This window comes from Cetorhinus maximus, chromosome 4 (assembly GCF_964194155.1).
Source record: "Cetorhinus maximus chromosome 4, sCetMax3.hap1.1, whole genome shotgun sequence".
In the NCBI taxonomy this organism is placed as follows: Eukaryota; Metazoa; Chordata; class Chondrichthyes; order Lamniformes; family Cetorhinidae; genus Cetorhinus; species Cetorhinus maximus.
The window spans coordinates 181,678-204,003 of NC_135882.1; the positions used below are offsets into that span (position 1 = coordinate 181,678).

The 22,326-nt window shown below is 42.8% G+C and overlaps 1 protein-coding gene across 1 annotated transcript; it reads right to left on the bottom strand.

The window, feature by feature from the left end:
* Positions 1–79: 79 nt before the first annotated feature.
* kbtbd2 (kelch repeat and BTB (POZ) domain containing 2) lies at positions 80–19,243 on the bottom strand. The gene is made up of 4 exons (XM_078539794.1): positions 19,060–19,243; positions 6,560–7,072; positions 5,513–5,678; positions 80–2,582 (listed from the first exon to the last, which is right to left on the bottom strand). The coding sequence occupies exons 2-4, from the start codon at positions 6,727–6,729 to the stop codon at positions 1,044–1,046; spliced, it is 1,875 nt and encodes a 624-aa protein (XP_078395920.1). The 5' UTR covers positions 6,730–7,072; positions 19,060–19,243; the 3' UTR covers positions 80–1,043.
* Between the last annotated feature and the right edge of the window lie 3,083 nt (positions 19,244–22,326).

The following is a 22,326-nucleotide window of genomic DNA, read 5'->3' on the forward strand; positions in this document are numbered from 1 at the left end:
CCAAAATGTCTGAAAACTTGCAGAAGTTAGTATTGTACAGATATTCTCCAAGTTCTGCATCACAAAAGCAAAACAAACATTTACTTGTGAAGGGTTTTAATAAATTAATTTAATTCAAAATACAGTGCCAAAGGAACACAATGCAGCTGAACATGCGAGTAGGGATTTCATGAAGCACCTGTGCTCATGTTAGAATGGAGAGCCCAACAACTGCTAGTGGTTCCTCAGAATTATGCCAGAGCAGTGCTGGGTCCGTTCTGCTCTCCTGCACGCAGGATACAGTTCATTCTTGAAACTTTTCACTCAAACCAACTGTATTAAAAACCTAACGGCTAGGATACCTATACACAATCACACTACAGTAACAGTTGCCTTAAATTAATGAAATACAAAATAAAAACCTGGTTGTTACTAAAACTTGTCTTACAAATGAAAATTCAGCAGCAGGAAGTTGTAATATGGATGAGCCTATGTTACTTGCAACGTGGAGGGACATTAAATGATTGAAGCTCCACATAGACCCGCACTACGAGAGACTGGCAGTCACTACACAGCCCCCACTAATACACCTGGTAAACTACCAGCTGCTTGGTAGGCCTGCAACCTGGAATAAATGGGAATATTTTATGGAAATTGGAGACTTGTGTCAAACAAATACGACCTTTGACTGAACCTGCAGTCAGCCACTTTGCTCAGCCTATTTTTACTGGGAAGATCTACATGATTTTGTATCTTCATGGTCAAATCCAGGGATAATTGTGTAAATAAAACAACGTTTCTTTTGTAAATTAGTCACATTGTAACAATAATGCAATAATCTCTTTAGCAGAACACATGGTATCTAGGAGTAGTAGATGATACAACACAACTGTATTCTCAGTTATTTACACAATACTATGCAAACTTAGTGACATGCTGTGCAGAACACAGTTACTGCTTAATCTGTTAAAATAAACCCCGTCATGATCTGGAAGCTTGTGGCATACATATTCCTGTGCTATGTATGTCTTAGGAATCCACAGCATCTGTGTGCCCATATCTGGCTAACTATTCAACGGCAAAGTAACCATCTCTCCATCCAACTCAAACTCATCGGCTCCATCTTGTGAGAATAGAGAAGGTGGAGGCTTCCATAGAGATTCTTCCAGACACGAGGGGTAAAGTTTCCCCATAGTGCACCGAAAATCTTTGCCAAGATCCCAAAGGACTCGTTCTGAAATAGACTGACGCAGGATCCATTGGTCCAGCTCCATGTTGTACTGATAGATTGCATACTTGGGTTTCTCATTCATGTGAGTGTCTCTCATGAACACACACAGGCAGTTCAAGACCACCACTGCTCTTACACAGGGGTCAGAGTAGCGCTTTGCAGGGATATTAGTTGCTATCTTCCACTCATTTTTGATCACATCATATACTTCGACAGTTACAGAGGAACCATCAACAGTGCTTGAAGGTATTCGGATGCCTGAGTTATTTCCAATATGCAAACCACCAATGTAGAAAATTTTGTCTCCAAAAGCTGCAGCTGAGGCAAAACACCTGCTTGTTTGACGTGCAGCCATTTCAACCCACGAGTCAGTACGTGGACAGTAGCAAAATGTTAGATTGTGTGCCATAACATAAATGTAGTCTTCCACTACTACCGCTGCATTCCACTGCCAAGCACAGGGCAAGGGATTCACTAAAGTCCATTCATCTGTTTCACAATCATACCTTTCCACGGTCCGTTTGTTCATTTCCCCACCAACATTGTCCCCTCCGATTGCATAGATGTATCCTTCACAGCAAACCAATGAAGGTCGGTTGCGAGCACATAACATTGGAGTCTTTGGAACCCATGTGTTCTGTTGAGCATCAAACAGGTAGAAACAATTCACAGGTCTATATGCAGCCTGAAGTTTACTTGCCTTACTATTATTGGTGATAGAAGTTTTTAAAGGTACCTGTCCACCTGCGATGTAAATATCATTGTCAGGAGTAACAAGTGTCCCTACTCTCTGCAAATCTCCAGGTGGGTTACAGAGTTTGTACACTTTCTCTGCCTGAGGGCTGTAGCAAACAGCACAAAAGGAAGAACGAGGACTTTCACCAGAGGCTTCAGTGAATATTAGCATCTCTTCTTTAGTCATACCAAGTCTAGGTTTGAAAAATTTTGGCATAGATTTGTACAGTCCTTGCACCACCACAGACTTATCATTAGGTGGTAAGCCTTGGAACCAGGCCCTCTGTGTTACCTCAGACAGTGCATCAATTCTTATTTGGCCAAGGACTGAAGATAGATACTGGGATCGTGATTCGGTGTCATACTCAAGCCACACCATAGCAGCTTCACGGACTGTCTCTTCCTTCTCCACATTTAAATTGTCACTGCTGAGGATATCTATCAGAAGATCATGTGAAAGCTGCAAAAAAGCATCTTGATGGTAAACAGCAGTAAATTTGTGCTCCACCATTCGCTTTGCGCTTACTTTCAGCTCTTCGCAGCTGTACAAGTCTGCAAAGCTCAATAATCGGACGCAGTTCTCAGCATTAATTTTCTTAATTAAATATTCTCGGCAACGTTGAGACACGTTTTCTACCTGCAGGAAGAGGGAGATCATTTAAATCAACACAGATTTTAATTCCATCTTAAACTTGGAGAAAATAATTGCACGGAATAAGCTAAAGAATCCAGCAGGTGAACCAGTAACCAAAGAGACAGGGTATACTTTTGATTAATATGTATGAGCTCCAAATCAGACTTCATTAGTATTTTTCTAGCATGTTCTGATAATTAGCAAAAGTGGTTGCTCTCATCAATGGCACCTCCTCACTGCCCTGGGTAAGAATGAGTCACCCCAGCATTCCTTGTAGTGGCTAATTTCAGCTTTGTGTTCAAACAAGTGCTGGGGTGAGAAGAGGGAGAAAAGGAGAATTTAATCAAATAAATCACTCCTTATATAAAAATTAGCAGCTAGTTGGGCACACTCAATCCAAGCATGGATGTTAGTACTTTCAAGGGCCATTCCAGAATTTGTGCCAAGAAAGTACTGTATTGTCAGAGGTTTTTCTCCTGTGGATGTTAAATAGAGGCTCTATTTACATGTTGTGGTGGCACTAATGATTTCACAACACTACTGTGATACAGGGCACACACACACACAGGATTATGAATAATATTCATTTGGAGGACATACATGGACTAGTTAAGCTGAACATGCATTTTCCCATTGCAGTTTCTATGTACAGTTGGATAACATGGCTGAATTACAATTTCACTGTAGACTAATGGCAAATTATTTCAGTAAGATGTTTTACAAGAACACAGATTTAAGAGCAGGGGTAAGCAGTTTGGCTTTTCAAGCCTGCGCCGTCATTCGATAAGATCATGGATGATCTGATTATAGCCGCAGCCCCACTTTCCTGCCTGCACCCCAGAACCCTCAGCTCCTTTTTCAATCAAAAATCTAACTCAGCCTTGGATATATTCAACGACACAGTCTCCACTGCTCTGCAGGGAAGAGAATTACACAGGCTTAACGACCCTTTGTGAGAAAAGAAATTCTCATCTCGGTCTTAAATGGGAGATCCCTAATTTTTAAACTGTGTCCGTAGCTCCAGACTCCCCCACAAGGGGAAACATTCTCTCAGCATCAAGTCCCCTCAGGATCTTCTTTGTTTCAATAAGATCACTTCTTATTCTTCTAAACTCCAATGGATACAGGCCCAACCAGTCCAACCTTTCCTCATAAGCTAATCCCTTCATCCCAGGGATGAATCAAGTGAACCTTCTCTGAACTGCATCTAATATAATTATGTCCTTTCTTAAGTAAGGAGACCAGAACTTTACAGAGTTTTCCAAATATGGACTCAGAAAAGGCCATGTACCAACACCTCCTAACATTTACCTTCAAAATCACTTGCTATACCTGCCCAACCTTTTATGATTCAAGTACCAGGACACCCAAGTCCCTCTGTATCGCAGAGTTCTGCAGTCGATCTCCATTTAATATACTGCTTTTCTATTCTTCCTGCTAAAGTGGACAAATTCACATTTGCCCATGTTCTACTCCATCTGCCAATTTTTTGTCCACTCACTTAACCTATCTAAATCCCTTTGTAGACTCTATGTCATCTTAGTAGCTTATTTTCCTACTTAACTTTGTGCCATCAACAAATTTAGCAACCTTGAGACTTGATGGTGGAAGCAGAGTCTTTGGATATTTTTAAGGCAGAGGTGGATAGATTTTTGGTAAGCAAGGGAGTGATAGGTTATCGGAGCTAGGCAGGATGCAGATTTGAGGTTACTATCAGATCAGCCATGATCAAATAGCAGAGTCTACTCCTGCTTCATGTTCGTATGTTCATATACATTTGGTCCCTTCATGCAAGCTATTGATATAGATTGTAAATAGTTGAGGCCCCAGCTTTGATCCCAATAGCATCCCACTAATTACAATTTGCCAAACCTAAATGACATATTTGTCCTTATTCTCTCCTTCCTGGTAGCTAATCAATCCTCTATCCATGTTAATATGTTGCCCCTTGCTCCATGAGCTCTTGTTTTGTGGAGTAACCTTTGAAGTAGCACCTTATCAAATACCTTTTGGAAATCCAAGTGTACCATTTGCACAGGTTCTGGCACCAAGCAGACAACACAGCCTTTGGAACTAGTGGCTGCAGGGTACATTATCTGCCCCTTTCCCCCTCCTAAGGCAGCCTTCTGAGCCACCGTACCTGGGTGTGCAACGTGGCTGCCACTTTGCAAGTCTTTTTCTTTCTCCTGACAGGTACACTACTTGTTAAAACAGGACCAATGCTTGCAGAACCACCTCCTCAACCACTAAGTCGCTGCCACTTGGCGCCTTGACATCAGGTCCTACACTTCCTGACCCTCTGCTTTCCTCTGTGGTGTGATTTTGTTCTGAATAAAACTATCCAGAAATTCTTCTCCCTACCACCACATTATGTTTCAGAATATCTCGAATGGACACTCCAGCTCAATGACTTTGAGCCAAGTGATTAAAGTTGGAGATATTTCCTGCAGATGTGGGAATCTAGAACAGGCTGTGCCCACAAACTACCACATATTACACTTCCAACATTACCAGTGCTGGTATCTCATCTTTAATCTGTTTATTAATAGCCTGAAATAAAATTAGGTAGACTGCTTTTGCTAAAAAGACAAATTACTTACTATTTACTCAACCTCAGAGCTGTTGCTCCGTGCTCATTGTGACAATTTGTCCTGCACCAAGCCCTTCATTCTATTGACTGTAATGTCACTTTTGCAAATGTATGCAGTTTGTTTTCCCTGCTACTGCTCTTCCAACGCTTCTTTATATGCTTCAGTCACCATGATGGTGCTCTACATTCTTATAATGCTCCTTTTAGTATCTAGGCACTTTGAAAGTCTAAACTTTTATGCAAATAGCAGCTCTGCCCTCAGAGAGGTAATTGGATCCTTTTTAGCACGTGCTTTAGAGTACAAACTCGGAGAAACTAGCTTCAGTTAATGTAATATTCTTACCTGCAGAAAGGATGATGTCTCATACAGCTGTTCCACAGTGCTGTCATTTATTGCCAGGTTACCCGTGTATGCATATCTAATGATTATCTGAAGCGTGGGTGCATCCACATTCTGCAAGTGAACATGTGTCTGCTTGCTTTCACTCAATCCACTCATAAACATGGCCCTGGAGAAAGATCCAACATCAGTTACTAGTCTTAAGTACCATGAGATAAAGGGAAATTACTGAGCCAACAGTAGATACAATTTCTTTGAGTAACTTGCATTAATTTTCAGGTGTACCTACGTTTCCAACAATATTTTCCTCATACGCTAACAGCTGCTGCAGAAGGGAGAAAGAGAAGTTTTTCCAAACTTCCAGAATGCTGCCTTATACAGAATCAAACTCAATATGACAGCAAACTCAAAGAGAACAGCATTTTGATTCCAAGCCCCAGACGTTGTTGAGAAGAAGGGAGATCAAATAGTCCATTTGTTTCCAAAAGGAATTTGAATCAGTGAGTGCTTTAATGGAATCAGTGAGTGCTTTGATTGCACTGACTGCAAAGGTTCAAAGGAGTGGAGTTCCTTTAATCCTGAATATTAAAGTGCCATTTTATTTTTTATTGCTATCAAAAGATGGACACTTTCCTCCTTGTCATGCTTCAAACTTACATTGATCTATCTCCATGTCAATTCTGGTTTCTGCAGCCTAAGACTTATACACATGGCCCATCAAGGCTGGACACCATAATCCAATACAAATTTACAGTTTCAAAACCTAAAAAGAAAATCAAGCTGCCATTTCTATTCAGGTTTTTGATTAAACCCAATTGACAGTCCACAGCAATTCAAATTAATACAGGTTCTCTGAAAAGGAATATTTAAAGCTTTTAGGTCTCAGAAGTTAAAGATCAGAAAACTCAACACTGTAAAGTAGGAGTTGAATAGATATTTAAAAATAAAACTCATTTCAAAATTCTCTCAAAAACAGATAAAACTCTCTATTAGTGAATTAATTTAATTTTAGAAAACAGTTGGCAGGAAAATACAAAGACTGCAATTTACCTGAAGTAGGAACTACATGTAGCAAGAACCATCTTATGGCACGGGAATTCAGTGCTCTCTGCGATTAAAACTATGTCAGTCAACAGCTGCTGGTCATAGAAGCATTTAAGCTGCTCCAACAAAGATACAGCATATTCAGTATTGATCTGCTTCTCTTCCTTATTGGACATGATTGCATTCCAACAATAAGAAGTTTCACCCAGTTTGATGAAATCTCTGCAACACAGCTTGAAAACTGATATTTCTGTTGAAATAAGTAATGAGCACGGATTTATATACTACGGTTGAAAGTTGTAAAACAATCCTAATAGGCTTCTGACAGCAGAACGTTCCACTTTGAAATAGCCCTGGGTCATTTCATACAATCATATCAAATTCTGTACTCCAAATGATTTTTGTGGCGAGTTGCAGCATTTCCATTCAGACAAATTGTGTCACAGTACATGACTAACTTTGAGGTAGCATAGATTTTGTGGGCAAATTAGTGATCCAGGTGCTAGACAGTATCAGTGCCTAGAGTAAAAAGAAACAAAAGATTAGAGACTGAATTACGTAGTTCAGTAAACACCAGCTGTTAATTGTACATTATTTATTGCTGATTGATTATTATTTTTGTTTATGTACAGATAGTGGCCATTAATTGGTGTTTCATCTGAGCACATATAAAAAGACATTTGTTAAACCATGGTGTGATTGAGTTAGCAGGTGTATGTTTGTAATGTTTTACTCTGTAAATAAATATAACAGAGTAAACATTGGCTCCAGTACTATCCTTCGTCAACTGGCTTTCTGCAGTAAAGCAGCTAATCTTCAACCAAATCAGAAGTTTATACGTTATGCAAATTATACATTGAACATTTGGAATATTTGACACAGGATCAATACCATCACTGAGCCACAACTGGAATATTTTAAAACATTGAAATTTCCAAGCAGCATTGCGATCAAATATAAATTTCCAGTTCTCTATGATCATAGCTACTCTGTTTATAAATACAAAGCATTACTCACATTTTAAGCGAGCAAACTTCCTGGAACAAGAGATCTGGAAAAGTGAGAAATACCATATGGATCTGCCACTTAAAATACAGAGACAGTTAATTAGGAATATCGGACTTCAGAGTTGGCCATTCGGTTCTTTGAGCCTGCTCTGCCATTCAATAAGATTGTGGCTGATCTGGTTGTGGTCACAACTCCAATTTACTGTTGACCCCTCCATAATCCTCGACTCCCTTGTCTATCAAAAATCTATTTAATTCAGCCTTGAATAAATTCAATGACCCAGCCTCCTACTGCTCTCCAGGGAAGAGAATTCCACAGGTGCCCTCCTGAGAAAAAAATTTCATCTGTCTGAAAAGGGAGTCCTCTTATTCTTAAACTTTGTTCCCTAGTTTTAGACTCACCCAAAGGAGAAACATCCTCCCAGTATCCACCTTATCAAGTCCCCTCAGGATCTTACATGTTTCAATAAGATCATCTCCCATTCTTCTAAACTCCAATGAGTATAGGTACAACCTGTTCAATCTTTCTTCCTAAGAAAAACCCTTCATCCCAGGAATGAGTCGAGTGAATCTTCTCTGAACTGCTCCTGATACAATTAAATGCTTTTTCAAATAAGACCACCAAACTGCACGCACTACTCTAGGTGTAGTCTCACCAAGGCCTTTACAGCTGCAGTAAAACCTCCCTACTTTTATAATCCATTCCCCTTGCAATAAACGGTAACATTCCGTGTGCCTTCCTAATCACTTACTGTACCTGCATACTAACTTTTTTGTGATGTGTGTACCAGGACACCCAGATCCCTCTGTACTACCAAGTTCTGCAATCATTTTCCATTTAAATAGTATCACACTTCAGTATTCTTCCACCAAAGTGGACAAGTTTACATTTTCCCACATTATACATCATCTGCCCTAGGGATATCAAGGGATCGGTCAAGTCTAGTCACATGCCAAACAGCAACAAACACCTTCAAATTGTGACACACACATTGGTGAGTCACCTTTTTGACCCGACTACTTGCAATGAAGCCACACGACCAAAAGCAGCAACTATGGTGAAGATACCACTCATCTAGTGTGTCAATCTTTTCCTGGTGTGTTTGAAAGTGAGTTCATATCTGACATATGACATAGTCTGTGCCAGTATTTATGCTCCACATAAGCCTCTTCCTATTCCTCTTTGTTCGAGCCTATCTGCATATTTTTCTCTCCCTTGTGCCTTTTTAGTTTCCCCTTAAACACATCTATGTTATTCACTTCAATTCGGAGATATTCAGGAGAATGGAAGTAATGCAAATATTATACACATGGAGGTTTTATTGGAAGGTGATGACGTTCCACATTCTTGTCCAGGTCCATTATTCCAATTCTGCATTGTGTTTCTGGGCCACTTCTACACACACTGATCCCAGATATTCCAGCCTCATCTGCGATTTGAGACATGAGAGAAAGCTACTGAGTAGCTGGACCACTATCTACAAGATGATGTGGAAGCCAAAGTGCATGCTACCTCCACAAATATTTTGGCCAATTGGGCAACATAATCTGCAAAATCATGGCCAATAGGGGACTCATTCATTCAGAATGGTCCAACTTCTGCTGCTTTTAGAACATTAAGTAGGATGTGGAAAGGCTCAAGATATTTTGGCAAAATGAAGGTAAGAGGTTATGAAGCAATGGTTATTTCCAGATTATTATAGGATTTGAGTGTTGGAACATGAGTAGTGATATGAGCAAAAATGCTAACACAGAGCCAAGTTGGTTGAGATGAATACTGGGGCCATGAAGGGCACAAAGTATCAAGATTGAGAACATCCCTTGCGCAAGTAAGAAAATCCAAGACAGATGAATACAATAGTTTGGGCATGTTTCCAGAATGGAGGAAGACAGCTAGAACATCTTTCGAGGCCCACACAGAGGTACATGGAGCAAAAAGCTAAGGAAGACTAAGGAAGCACTGGGTGGACAATATCAAGAGCGACTTGACAGAGAAAGGGCCAACAATGGAGTGAATTAATTTGGCCCCCATTGTCACTGCGGAGCTGAAAGGCAGGAATTTAGTAGCATAGCCATTCCAGATAAATGCTGTTGAGGCACAAGTTAAAATAATAAGAACCAGAATTAATCAAACGATTACGTAGAGAGGGGGCAATCACTGGTGATGAAGATTCTTAGCTCATATGACCAACACTGATAATCAAGCAATGATTATCTCATCTGCATCCCTCAAAGTCACATACCATGCATACTATTCCAAACAGAGTTTTCAATCTCAGCTTTTTCCTCATATTCTGTGGAAGAGGGGCAATAGAAGTGTCTTTTGTATCAGTAGTATTCAAGAGAGTTGTGGATAAAAGTGCTTGACTTGAACGCTCAGCTTCTTGGTAGTAGCTAAAGTAAAGAAGGAAATTCAGGGCCTCCATTTGAGACCATAGGCAAATGACACCACCAGAATTTTGACAGACCAAGTAGGAAGCATGGAGTGAAGGGGAGAGATGATAATTTGATTAGACTTGCAAGAGACAAGAAATTGCAAAGACATTGAAGAAATATAATTTTTGTTTCCTCAATGAAAGTCCTGGAGAACAAAAGATGTAGTGTTTTACATATTGAAAGAAGTTTTTGAGTGGGGTCAATCAAAATAATAGATAGGGTTTGAATGGGGAGGTCATTGTAATGAAGAAGGTACATAAGAGAGGACAGAGCATATGGAAATTTGAAATAACACTGTAGCCCGAATTTTTTGACCCACATTCAACAAGCTCAACTCCCAGTTGGAAGCCTGAGATTGGCAAATTTACCTTACATTCTTTACTCTAGTTTGTTGTTTGAATTCTAAGAGTCTGGAGATTTGGATTGGAAATATTCTTCTTACTGCAGCTTAATTCGTGGATAAAACTAAGTTAGAACATCAAGTTCTGTTAGTATTCAAATCTTAGAAATTGAAAATGAATGGCAGTTCTGTCAAACTGTGTGTGGGGCTCCCAAGGGGACAAGACAAAAAGTCTGAATGTTAGTGAACCATATTGCAAATCCGGCAATCATGTAGGGTTGGTGATATTGTCCAGGAAAGTAGTTAATTAAATATCACAGACTTTGCTGCCTACTCCAGTCACCTGGTTCCAGCATGAAGCAAACATTCAACTTGAATTTGCAAGCATTACCCAGACCTCCCTGTCGCTTGCCATTTTAACACTCCACCCTGCTCTCATGCCCACATGTCCGTCCTTGGCCTGCTGCATTGTTCCAGTGAAGCTCAACGCAAACTGGAGGAACAGCACCTCATCTTCCGACTAGGCACTTTACAGCCTTCCGGACTGAATATTGAGTTCAATAGCTTCAGACCATGAACTCTCTCATCCACCCCCACCCCCTTTCTGATCTCCACCACCCCCCACCCCCCCACCTTTTTTCGTATTCATTTTTATATTTTTAATTTTTATTTATTTTCCCCCACTTATTTTCAATATTACTATTTTTAAAATTTATTTCCATTTTATTCATTGTTTTATCCCCAGCTTTTTGCTTTTTCGATCTTTTTTCACCCCCACCACTAGGGCCATCTGTCACTTTCCAGAGTGCTTACCCTGGACTGGCCATTATCACATTCTGCTTTCCACTCTTAATGTCACCATTAGCACCTCCTTCAGCCAGAACCACCACTATTAACAACCCTTTGACCTTTTGTTTATGACATCTTTCGCAATCTCTCCTTTGCCTCCACCTATTGCTGGCCTTCTATCCAGCTTCACCTGTTCCGCCCCCCTTAAACAGTATATATTTCACCACATTTCTACTTCCCTTCAGCTCTGAAGAAGTCATACAGATTCGAAATGTTAACTCTGTCTTTCTCTCCACAGGAGCTGTTAGACCTGCCAAGTTTTTCCAGCATTTGTTGTTTCTGTTTCAGATTTCCAGCATCTGCAGTATTTTGCTTTCATTCAACTTGAATTGTTTGGAATAGGATTAAAATATCAAAGCTGGAGAACCAGAAGAACAACAACCTACAAAATTACTGTTCTGCAAAAGAGCTATGTAAAAGGAATAATGCATGCTTATTGCTTACGTACTTCAATTTATTACAAAAATCCCCAAGAATGCTGAGGCTGGAAGAAGGTGCAAACATGCATTGATACTTGCATACACTGATCCATTCCTTATGCCACATTCTCCACCATTTAAAGTACTGTTCTGTCCAGAGCTCAAGCTTGGTGAATAAGTAAGATGGCCAGTATGGTATTTATAAGGAAATAACAGGTTTTGCTTTTATTTTACATTCTTCACTTAATTACTCCTATGCTTTTTTTTTCTGTTCCAAAATAAACTTAATAATAAGAAAGGTGAAAATCATAACCCAAGGGTGACAAGTTAGAAAATGCTGCAAATTTATAGGTAAGTGTGCCCTACCTTAATTAGCACATTAGAAGGCTAGTTTTAAAAGACAAAAGTTTTTTTACTAGTGACAGGAAGGAATTATCAATTTCAGCAAAACTACTTATAAGAGAGACGAGCACAACTTTGGTTCTCACCATAAAACTTAAAAGTAACAGAAGTAGAGTTGAGCAGGCTATATGACTCTGGGTAAATATCAAAGGATGCAAACCTTGGGTGGGAGTTGTTTATAGACTTGCAAGTCTATAAGTAGTAGTAGTGGGATACATAAACATGTACATCAGAGAAACATATTGCAAAAGAATTATTATAATGAAAGACTTTCATTTTCACAGATTGGTGGAAGCAGAACAGCCCAAATAACAAAGGCACAGGTTTCTTGAATGTAGTCAAGGCAGTTTTTTGGAAAATTATGACCAACAAGAAAGCAATCCACCTCAGGTTTAATGATGAGTCATGAGCCTGAGCTAGTCAATAACCTAACAGGTAAAAGCGGCCGTAACATGACTGAATTCAATATTAGGTTTGAGCGTGAGAAGGATGAGTCATGAACCAAGATTTTATATTTTGGTAAAATTGACTTTACAGAACTGGGGCAGGAATTGACCAAAAACAGACTGGACAGAACCATTTACGAATAAAACTACAGATGAACAATGGGAGGTGTTCAAAAGATGTAACTGGTAGAATATAAAACTTGTACATATGCCCTAAAGGGCAAGAGCTCTACATGTAATTAAACAGCCTTGATCAACAAGGAAAGTGAGATAATATTAAACCAAAAGAGCTTATACAAAGATAAAGAACAGTAGATATCCAATGGACTGTGAAAGGCAGCAAAAAAAAACAAAGTAAATATTTAGAGCTGCAAAAACAGAATACGAGAAAAAGATTGTAAGGCGCATTAAGGAAAGCACTAAAGGTTTTTACAAATATATTAACAGTGTGCCTAAGAGTATTGGAGGTCCCTTAATGAGAAACGCAATGCCATTGTAATTGGAAATCAGGAAGTAGCAGACTTCTTTAGACGATGAGGATAAAGTGCCAGGGATATAAGGGAAACTAAAAATAAATTGTGGGAGAAACTAACTAGATTCAAGATGAATAACATACATGAAGTTGGAGAAAATAATAAAATTATGGTTTGACAAATTTCCAGGGCCCAATGGTTTCCATCTCAGGATATTAAAAGCACATAAGGAAATTGTTGACATATTAGTCACGGTTTTCCAAAACTTTTTTCTTTCAGGAACTGTCCTATTGGATTGGAAAATTGCTGTGTTATTCTACTATCAGGGATCTTTCCATTTTTTAAAAATCATTTATGGGATATGGGCTTCGCTGGCTAGGTGAGCATTTATTGCCCATCCCTAATTGCTGCTAAATTATCAGATTTCTTGACTGATATCCAGCGCTGGATAAGCAGAAATTTAATCCAATTAAATATTGGGAAGACTGCATTGTCTTCATTCCATGCTCCACAAACACAGAAAATAGGAGTAGGTCATTCGATACTTCGAGCCCGCTCCGCCATTCAACATGACCATGGCTGATCTTCTAGCTCAATGCTATACTCCCGCTCTCTCCCCATACCACTTAACACCTTGAGTGTAGAAATCTGTTTCCTTCTTAAATATATTCAATGACTTGGCCTCTACAGCCTTCTGTGGTAGAGAGTTCCACAGGTTCATCACCCTCTGAGTGAAGAAGTTTCTCATCTCAGTCCTAAATGGCCGGCCCCGTATCATGAAACTGTGACCACTTGTTCTAGACCCCCCGCCAGAGGAAACATTATCCCTGCATCCAGTCTGTCCATCCCTGTCAGAATATTATACGTTTCAATGAGATCCCCTTTCATTCTTCTAAACTTCATTAATACATATAGTTGATCCAATCTTTCCTCATACAACAATCCTGCCATCCCAGGAATCAGTCTGGTGAACCTTCGCTGCAATCCCTCTATGGCAAGTATATCCTTTCTTAGGTAAGGAGACCAAAACAGCTCATAATACTCCAAGTGTGGTCTCACCAAGGCCCTGTACAGCTGCAGTAAGACATCCTTGCTCCTGTACTCAAGTCCTCTCACAGCGTACTATTTGCCTTCTCAACCGCTTGCTGCATCTGCATGCTTGCTTTCAGTGACTGGTGTACAAGGACACCCACACCCCTTTGTACATCAGCATTTCCCAATCTTTCACCATTTAAATGATACTCTGCCATTCTGTTTCTCCTACCGAAGTGGATAACTTCACACTAATCCACGTTATATTGCATCTGCCATGTATTTGCCCACTCACTCAACTTGTCTAAATCGCCTTGAAGCCTCTTAATATTCTCATCACTCACATTCCCACCAAGTTTCGTGTCATCAGCAAACTTGGAAATATTACATTTGATTCCCTCATCCAAATCATTGATATATATTGTGAATAGCTGGGGCCCAAGCACTGATCCCTGCAGTACCCCACTAGCCACTGTCTGTCACTCCAAAAAAGACCCATTGATTCCTACTGTTTCCTGTCTGTTAACCAATTCTCAAACCATGCCAATATATTAGCCCCAATCCAATGTGCTTTAATTTTGCACACTAACCTCTTATGTGGGACTTTATCAAATGCTTTCTGAAATTCCAAATACACCACATCCATTGGTTCTCCCTTCTCTATTCTTCTAGTGACATCCTCAAAAAACTCCAGTAGGTTTGCCAAACATGATTTCCCTTTCATAAATCCATGTTGACTTTGTCTAATCCCACTGATATTTTCTAAATGTCCTGTTATCACATTGTTTACAATAAGCTCTAGCATTTCCCCTACTCCTGATGTTAGGCTAACCGGTCTATAATTCCCTGTTTTCTCCCTCCCTCCTTTTTTTAAATAGTGGGGTTACATTTGCTACCTTCCAATCTGCCAGAACTGTTCCAGAATCTACAGAATTTTGGAAGATAACAACCAATGCATCCACTATTTCCATGGCCACCTTCTTTAGTACCCCGGAGTGTTGATCATCAAGCCCTGGGGATTTATTGGCTTTCAGTCCCATTAGTTTCTCCAGCACTATTTTTTTGGTAACACTAATTTCCTTCAATTCCTCCTCCTCACTAGGCCGTTGGTTCCCTAGCATTTCTGGGAAGTTATTTGTGTCTTCCTCTGGGAAAACAGAACTCCATTCACAAGAACGCAAGAATAGACCATGTGGCCCAATAAGCCTGCTCCGCTATTCAATATGATCATGGCTGATCTTGGGCTTCAATTCCATTTTCCCGCATGCTCCCCAAATCCCTTAATTCCCTGAGGTCAAAACCAACTAACTACACTAGCTACCAACTCCATATCTCTCCCTAGCAACAGTCCAAGGCTAAATTAAAATGCTCGCATCCTTGGTGTCATATTTGCTTCCAACCACATATCCATGCTATTACTAAAAATCGCCTATTTCCACCTCTGCAACAGTGCCCAACTTTGCCCCCATCTCAGCTCATCTGCTGCTGATATCCTCATTCATGTCTCTGTTTACTCTAGACTCCATTATTCTAATTCACTCTTGGCTGCCATCCCACATTCTGCCCTCCATTTAGTTGAGATCATCTGAAATGCTGCTGCCTGTGTCCTTGCTTGCTCCAAGTCCCATTCACCTATCACCCCATACTCACTGACCTACATCGGCTCCTGGTCAAGCAACGCTTTGATTTTAAAACTCTCATACAGAAGCAAAACACCACAGACGCTGGAATAAAAGCAGAAATGCTGGAAATCCTCAGCAGGTCAGGTAGCATCTGTGGAGAGAAACAGAGTTAATGTTTCAGGCCTAGGATGAGAGGTCACAGACATGAAACATTAACTCTTGTTTTGCTCCCCACAGATGCTACTTGACCTGCTGAGTATTTCAAGCGTTTTCTGTTTTTATTTAAAATTCTCAACCTTGGTTTCAAATCCTGGCAAAGTCTCACCCTCTCACTGTAATCTCCCACAGGCCCACAATTCACCAAGATATCTGCATTCATTTAGTTCTGGCCTTTTCAGTATCCCTGATTTTGACTGCTCCACTATTGGTGGCCATGCCTTAAGTTGCCCAAGCCCAAAAATCTGGAATTCCCTCCAAAAATCTCTCTTACTCCCTGCCTCTCTTTTTGCTTCAACACACTCCTTAATATCTACCTCTGCCAAGCTTTTGGCCATCGCCTGAACATATGTAGTTTCATGTATAATTCTGTTTCATATTGCTCCCGTGAAACACCTTGGGATGTTTTATTACATTAAAGGCGCTATATAAGTTATTGCTGTTGAGAGATAAATTTTAATTATAGGCCTATTGGTCTAATATCAGTTGTGAGAAGCTACTAAAAGCTGTTATTAGGTGCAAGTGACTGAGCACTCAGGCAAATATAAACTAATAGAGAAAACAGACATAAATTTGTAAATGATAAGCCATGCCTAATAGTAATTGATATTTGATGAGGTAACAAATGTGGTAGATCGACAGACACCCAAAAGGTGCATGGCAAGGCACCACATAAGAGACTTAACAAAAATGAGCACAGATGGAATTGGAGGCAACTTATTGGTCTGGATAAGGAATTGGTTAGGGGGCAGGGGACAGAGATGGGATAAAGAGGTATATACCCAAATTGACATAATTAGTGGTGTCCCCCAGGGATCTGTAGAGGAATAAGAAGGGTAGAAATTATGTTAAAGCTGTACAGAGCTCTGCTGAGACCTCTTCTGGAGTGCTGCATTCAGTTTTGGGCACTGCATTTCAGGAATATATGGGCCTTCAAGGGGGTGCAGCACAGATTCACCAGAATCATGATGGTGCTTAAAATAAAGTTAAATTTTGAGAACAAGTTTTGTAGACTAGGCTTGTATATGCTTGGGTATAGAAGTTTAAGATTTTATCTAATAACAATATTTATATTTAAAGCAGTTTATAAGTAAACAGAAAGAAACTATTCCTTTTAGCAGGTGAGTCCAGAACAAAATTAGTTCCAGGCCATTCATGGCGTGATGACAGGAACCACATCTTCACTCAAAGAGTAGTAGAAATCTCTCCACAAATAGCTGCTGCAGCTTAAGATCAATTCAACATTTCAAAACTGAGATTGCTAGATTTGTTGAGCAAGGATATTAAGGGTTACAGAGCAAAGACAGGTAAATGCAGTTATGTTACAAATCTGCCATAATCTAACCGAATGGAGGAGCAGGTTCGAGAGGCTGAGTGGCCTATGTTTCAAAGGTAGAGATGGGTGAATATTATTTCACATAAACTGAGACCCATTTCCAGAAAAAGCACATGTTTCACAGAACCATAGAATGGTTATAGCACAGGAGGAGTCCATTCAACCCATTGTGTTTGTACCCACCTCTCTGCAAGAGCAACTCAGCTAACCCCACTCTCCTGCCTTTTCTCAGTAACCCTGCAATTTTGTTCTATTCAAATAACGATCCAATTTCCTTTTGAAAGCCACCACCACATACTCAGGTAGTGCATTCCAGATGCTAATCACTCACTGAGTAAAACACGTTTTCTGCATATCGTTTTTGGTTCTTATGCCAATCACCTTAAAGTAGCATGTTGTGGTTTTCCACCTTTCTAGAGTTTCTCTCTATTTACTCTCTCCGGATCCCTCATGATGTTCAGCACCTCTTTCAAATCTCCTCTCAACCTCCTCTTCTGTCATGAAAACAACCCCAGCTTCTCCAACCTATCCAAGTAACTGAAGTTCATAATCTCTGGAAAGATTCTCCAATGCCTTTACAAATTTCCTAAAGTCTGGTGTCCTGAACTATATACAATACTCTACTTGTAGCTAAACCAATGTTTTTACAGGTTTATCATAGCTTCCTAGTCTCTCTTTATAAAGCCTGGATCCTGTACGTCTTATTAACCACTATCTCAACCTGCCCTGACACCAACAACAATTTGTTCACACATACTCCAGATTCCTCTCCTCCTGCACCCCCTTTAGAAATGCATCCTTTATTGTATATGCCTCTTCCCCATTCTTCCTACCAAAATGTACCTCGTCACACTTTCTTGTATTAAATTTCACCTGTTACTTGTCTATCCATTCCACCAGCCTAAGTTCTTTGAAGTCTATCACTATCCTCCTGACAGTTCACAATATTTCCAAGTTGATAGCTGAAGTGTAACCATCCAGATTCCATTTCAAAGCAACCTTGTTGGTATTCTCACCTCATACCCAAGTCAAACGGATGCAGTAAAACGCGGCAACGGTTCACAAATGGATTCACCGCCCTGTAGCTTTCCTGAATTTCTCATATAAAACCCAAAGGTGAACCCCTGTCATCGTCTAAATCCAGAAACAGTTTAATGCCCTTGAAATGTGGAGCTGGGGCCGCTTCAATGAGTTTGCAGTTTGTCCCCGCGAGGGAGCCTCACCTCCTCCAAACCCAGTTCCCATCCGGAGGCCGCTCAGCAAATATCCCGCTTCACAAATGCGGCAAATGGCTGCAACTCAACTTCCTGCCGCGCGGGGACACGAGCGGAGCCGCCCCGGCCCTGAACCGCCCTGAGCCCCGAGCCCGGGCCCCGAGCCGCCCCGGCCCTGAACCGCCCTGAGCCCCGAGCCCGGGTCCCGAGCCCGGGTCCCGAGCCGCCCCGGCCCTGAACCGCCCTGAGCCCCGAGCCCGGGCCCCGAGCCGCCCCGGCCCTGAGCCCCGAGCCCGGGTCCCGAGCCGCCCCGGCCCTGAACCGCCCCGAGCCCGGGTCCCGAGCCGCCCCGGCCCTGAACCGCCCCGAGCCCCGAGCCCGGGCCCCGAGCCGCCCCGGCCCTGAGCCCCGAGCCCGGGTCCCGAGCCGCCCCGGCCCTGAACCGCCCTGAGCCCCGAGCCCGGGTCCCGAGCCGCCCCGGCCCTGAGCCCTCCCGGCCCGGAGCCCCGAGCACCGCCCCCCCGGCCCTCAACCTCCCCTTCACCTACCGCCGGGGCCTCACGGCTTTGCCGCCAAGCAGTTCCGGAGGCGCCATGAGAGGGAGAGGGGGCCGGGGCCGGATTCGGGCCCTGGGGCTCACCGGCCACTCCCACCGGGGCCGAGTTTCTTTCTCGCGGCGGTTCGCGCTAACCCGGTCCGCCGATGGGCCTTTACCTTTAAACAAGACAAACCACAAACTTCCCCGCGACCTCCATACAGGTTTTATTGCCGGTGATTCGCGTCCCTGGCAAGCCCCACATTGAAGCCCAGTCCATGCAGAAAAACCGGTACCAAAAGCCGCGGCCTCGCCGCCATCACAGGCCCCACAGCCACTGGCCGCCGGAACGCGCAAACGTCATGACGCCGCTGCGTGGGGCGGTCCCATCGCTCCCGCTCCGCCTCCTCCACTGGCACGTAGTGCGCAAACTGACACGGGGAGCGCGCGCATTGACACCGGGGGCGCGCACGCTGACGCCCACTGGCGAAGCAGAGGCCCAGGCTGCCCAGCAGGTGGCGCTGGTGCTGAGCCGTGTCCATGAGGAGTAAACACAATGTGAAGCTGTGAGGAAATGTCCCCAGTTCCTCAGGGACTGTGCCTGTTCGCAGGTTGGAAGCTGACTCCACCTGGCGGCCGGGATGGTCCTTGTCGGTTCTGGGGTGACATTTACTGAGTGATTTTTCCGGCTTGTTTCTCCATTCGGCCCATTCCCGTCACCAGGACCAGGATCACCAGGAGCACCAGGACCCGGGGCACCAGGACCCGGGGCACCAGGGCCACCAGGACCCGGGGCACCAGGACCCGGGGCACCAGGACCCGGGGCACCAGGAGCACCAGGACCCGGGGCACCAGGAGCACCAGGACCCGGGGCACCAGGACCCGGGGCACCAGGGCCACCAGGACCCGGGGCACCAGGAGCACCAGGACCCGGGGCACCAGGACCCGGGGCACCAGGACCCGGGGCACCAGGGCCACCAGGACCCGGGGCACCAGGACCCGGGGCACCAGGACCCGGGGCACCAGGACCCGGGGCACCAGGCAGTGGGATCCAGGCTGCAGCGTTTGCTTCATTTCCTTTCTTTCTCCAGCACTGCTCTGTCTCCTGGTTAAGGCCCCATCCTCAATAGTGTGATGCAGTTGGATGGACAAGTTGATGCCCTGAACAATTGGTGACCAGCTGGAATGTTGTGTACAGTTCTGGTCACCACATTACAGGAAGGACATCATTACAGAGAAGATTTACAAGAATGCTGCCAGGGCTTGAAAATTGCGGCCATGAGGAGAGATTGGATAGACTGGGCTAAACCAACTTATATTTCACCTCTTTTCTATTTTTCCTTAGTTCTGTTGAAGAGTCACACGGACTCGAAACGTTAACTGTGTTCCTCTCCGCAGATGCTGCCAGACCTGCTGAGTTTTTCCAGCTATTTTTGTTTTTGTTTTTGTTTTGGATAGACTGGGGTTGTTTTCCTTAGAACAGAGGAGGCTGAGGGGTGACCTAATTGAGGTGTACAAAATTATGAGGGGCCTAGATAGAGTCGACAGGAAGGACTTATTTCCCCCTAGCTGAGGGGTCAGTTACTAGGGGGCATAGATTTAAGGAGATTGGTAGGGAAGGATTAGAGGGGACATGAGGAAAAACTTTTTCACCCAGAGGGTGGTGGGCGTCTGGAATTCACTGTCTAAATTGGTGATTGAGGCTGAAACGCTCAACTCATTTAAAAGGTACTTGGATCTGCATCTGAAGCGCTGGAACCTGTAAGGCTACAGACCAGGTGCTGGAAAGTGGGATTAAAATGAGCGGCCAGTTTCTTTTTCATCTTTTTCTGGCCAAAACAGACACGATGAGCTGTATGGCCTCTTTCTGCGCTGTAACTTTTCTATGCTTTGAAGTTCTTCCCAGTCATTAACGTCAATGCTGCCATGCTTCAAAGAGAACTTCAGATGGTCTTTGAAGCATTTCCTTTGTTCTCCCCTGGAACGTTGACCATTTGAGAGATGAGAAGACCAGATTTGGCAGGGAGATGCTTTCCAGCTGTCTGGACACAGTGTCCAGTCTATTGTAGTTGATCTTGCAGGAGTTTTACCTGAATGCATGTGGAGCTGGCTCCAAGAAGGACCGCAGCACCTGTTGCTGTAAGTCAGGATCACTGTGGAGCAGACAGGGAAGAGTGTGAAGCAGGTCAAGAATACCTGAAAATCAAGAGGTAGAAAGGCTTAAAGCAATCATAATCACTAGGAAGTAATGGGAATAATGGGACTTAAGGCAGACAAGTCATTTAGACTTGATGGCCTACATCCTGGGGTCTTAAAAGAAGTGGCTGCAAAGATACTGGATGCATTGGTTGTGATCTTCCAAAATTCCATAGATTCTGGAAAGGTCCCAACAAATCGTAAAATTGCTTTTTTCAACGCTTCTATTCAAAAAAGGAGGGAGACAGAAAGCAGGAAACTAGGCCAGTTTGCCTAACATTTGTCATAGAGAAAATGCTAGAATCCATTACGAAGGAAATAATAGCAAAACATTTAAAAAACCAAAATACAACCAGGCAGAGTCAACATGGTTTTGTGAAAGGGAAATCATATTTGACTAATTTATTCAAGCTCTTTGTGGCAGGATTGTTGTATGAGGAGCGATTGGGACAACTAGGCCTGTATTCAGTGGAGTTTAGAAGAATGAGAGGGGATCTCATTGAAACGTATAACATTCTGACAGGGCTGGACAGACTGGATGCAGGGATGATGTTTCCTCTGGCTGGGGGGGTCTAGAATAAGGGGTCACAATCTCAGGATACGGGGAAGGCCATTTAGGACTGAGATGAGGAGAAACTTCTTCACTCAGAGGGTGGTGAACCTGTGGAATTCTCTACCACAGAGGGCTGTGGAGGCCAAGTCACTGGATATATTTAAGAAGAAAATTGATATATTTCTGGACTCTAATGGTGTCAAGGGGAGAGAGTGGGAGTGTGGCGTTGAGATAGAGGATCAGCCATGATCATATTGAATGGCGGAGCATGCTCGAAGGGCCGAATGACCTCCTCCTGCTTCTATTTTCTATGTCTCTAATAAGCAAGATCTGTAAAGGGGAACCTGTAGATGTGCTGTACTTGGATTTCCAAAAGGCATTTGATAAGGTGCCACATCAAAAGTTACTGCACAAAATCATGTCTCCAGCCACAGAAGCGCCTGTCTGCACCCCTCACTAACAAATCCCCTACCACTATTGCACATCCACACTTCTTCCTCCCCCTTCCTGAGAACTGCAGAACATTTCCGGTATCCTGGATAACCAGATGTGCAGTAAGTGTTGTCAGCTGCAGCAGCCCAATCTTGGAATTTCAGAGCAGTAGCTTGTGTAACTGCAGCGCATCCATGAGGTTGAGAGCTTTGTTGATAGAATGTTTAAACATGTGGTCACCTCACAGCTTAAGAATATGCAGAGA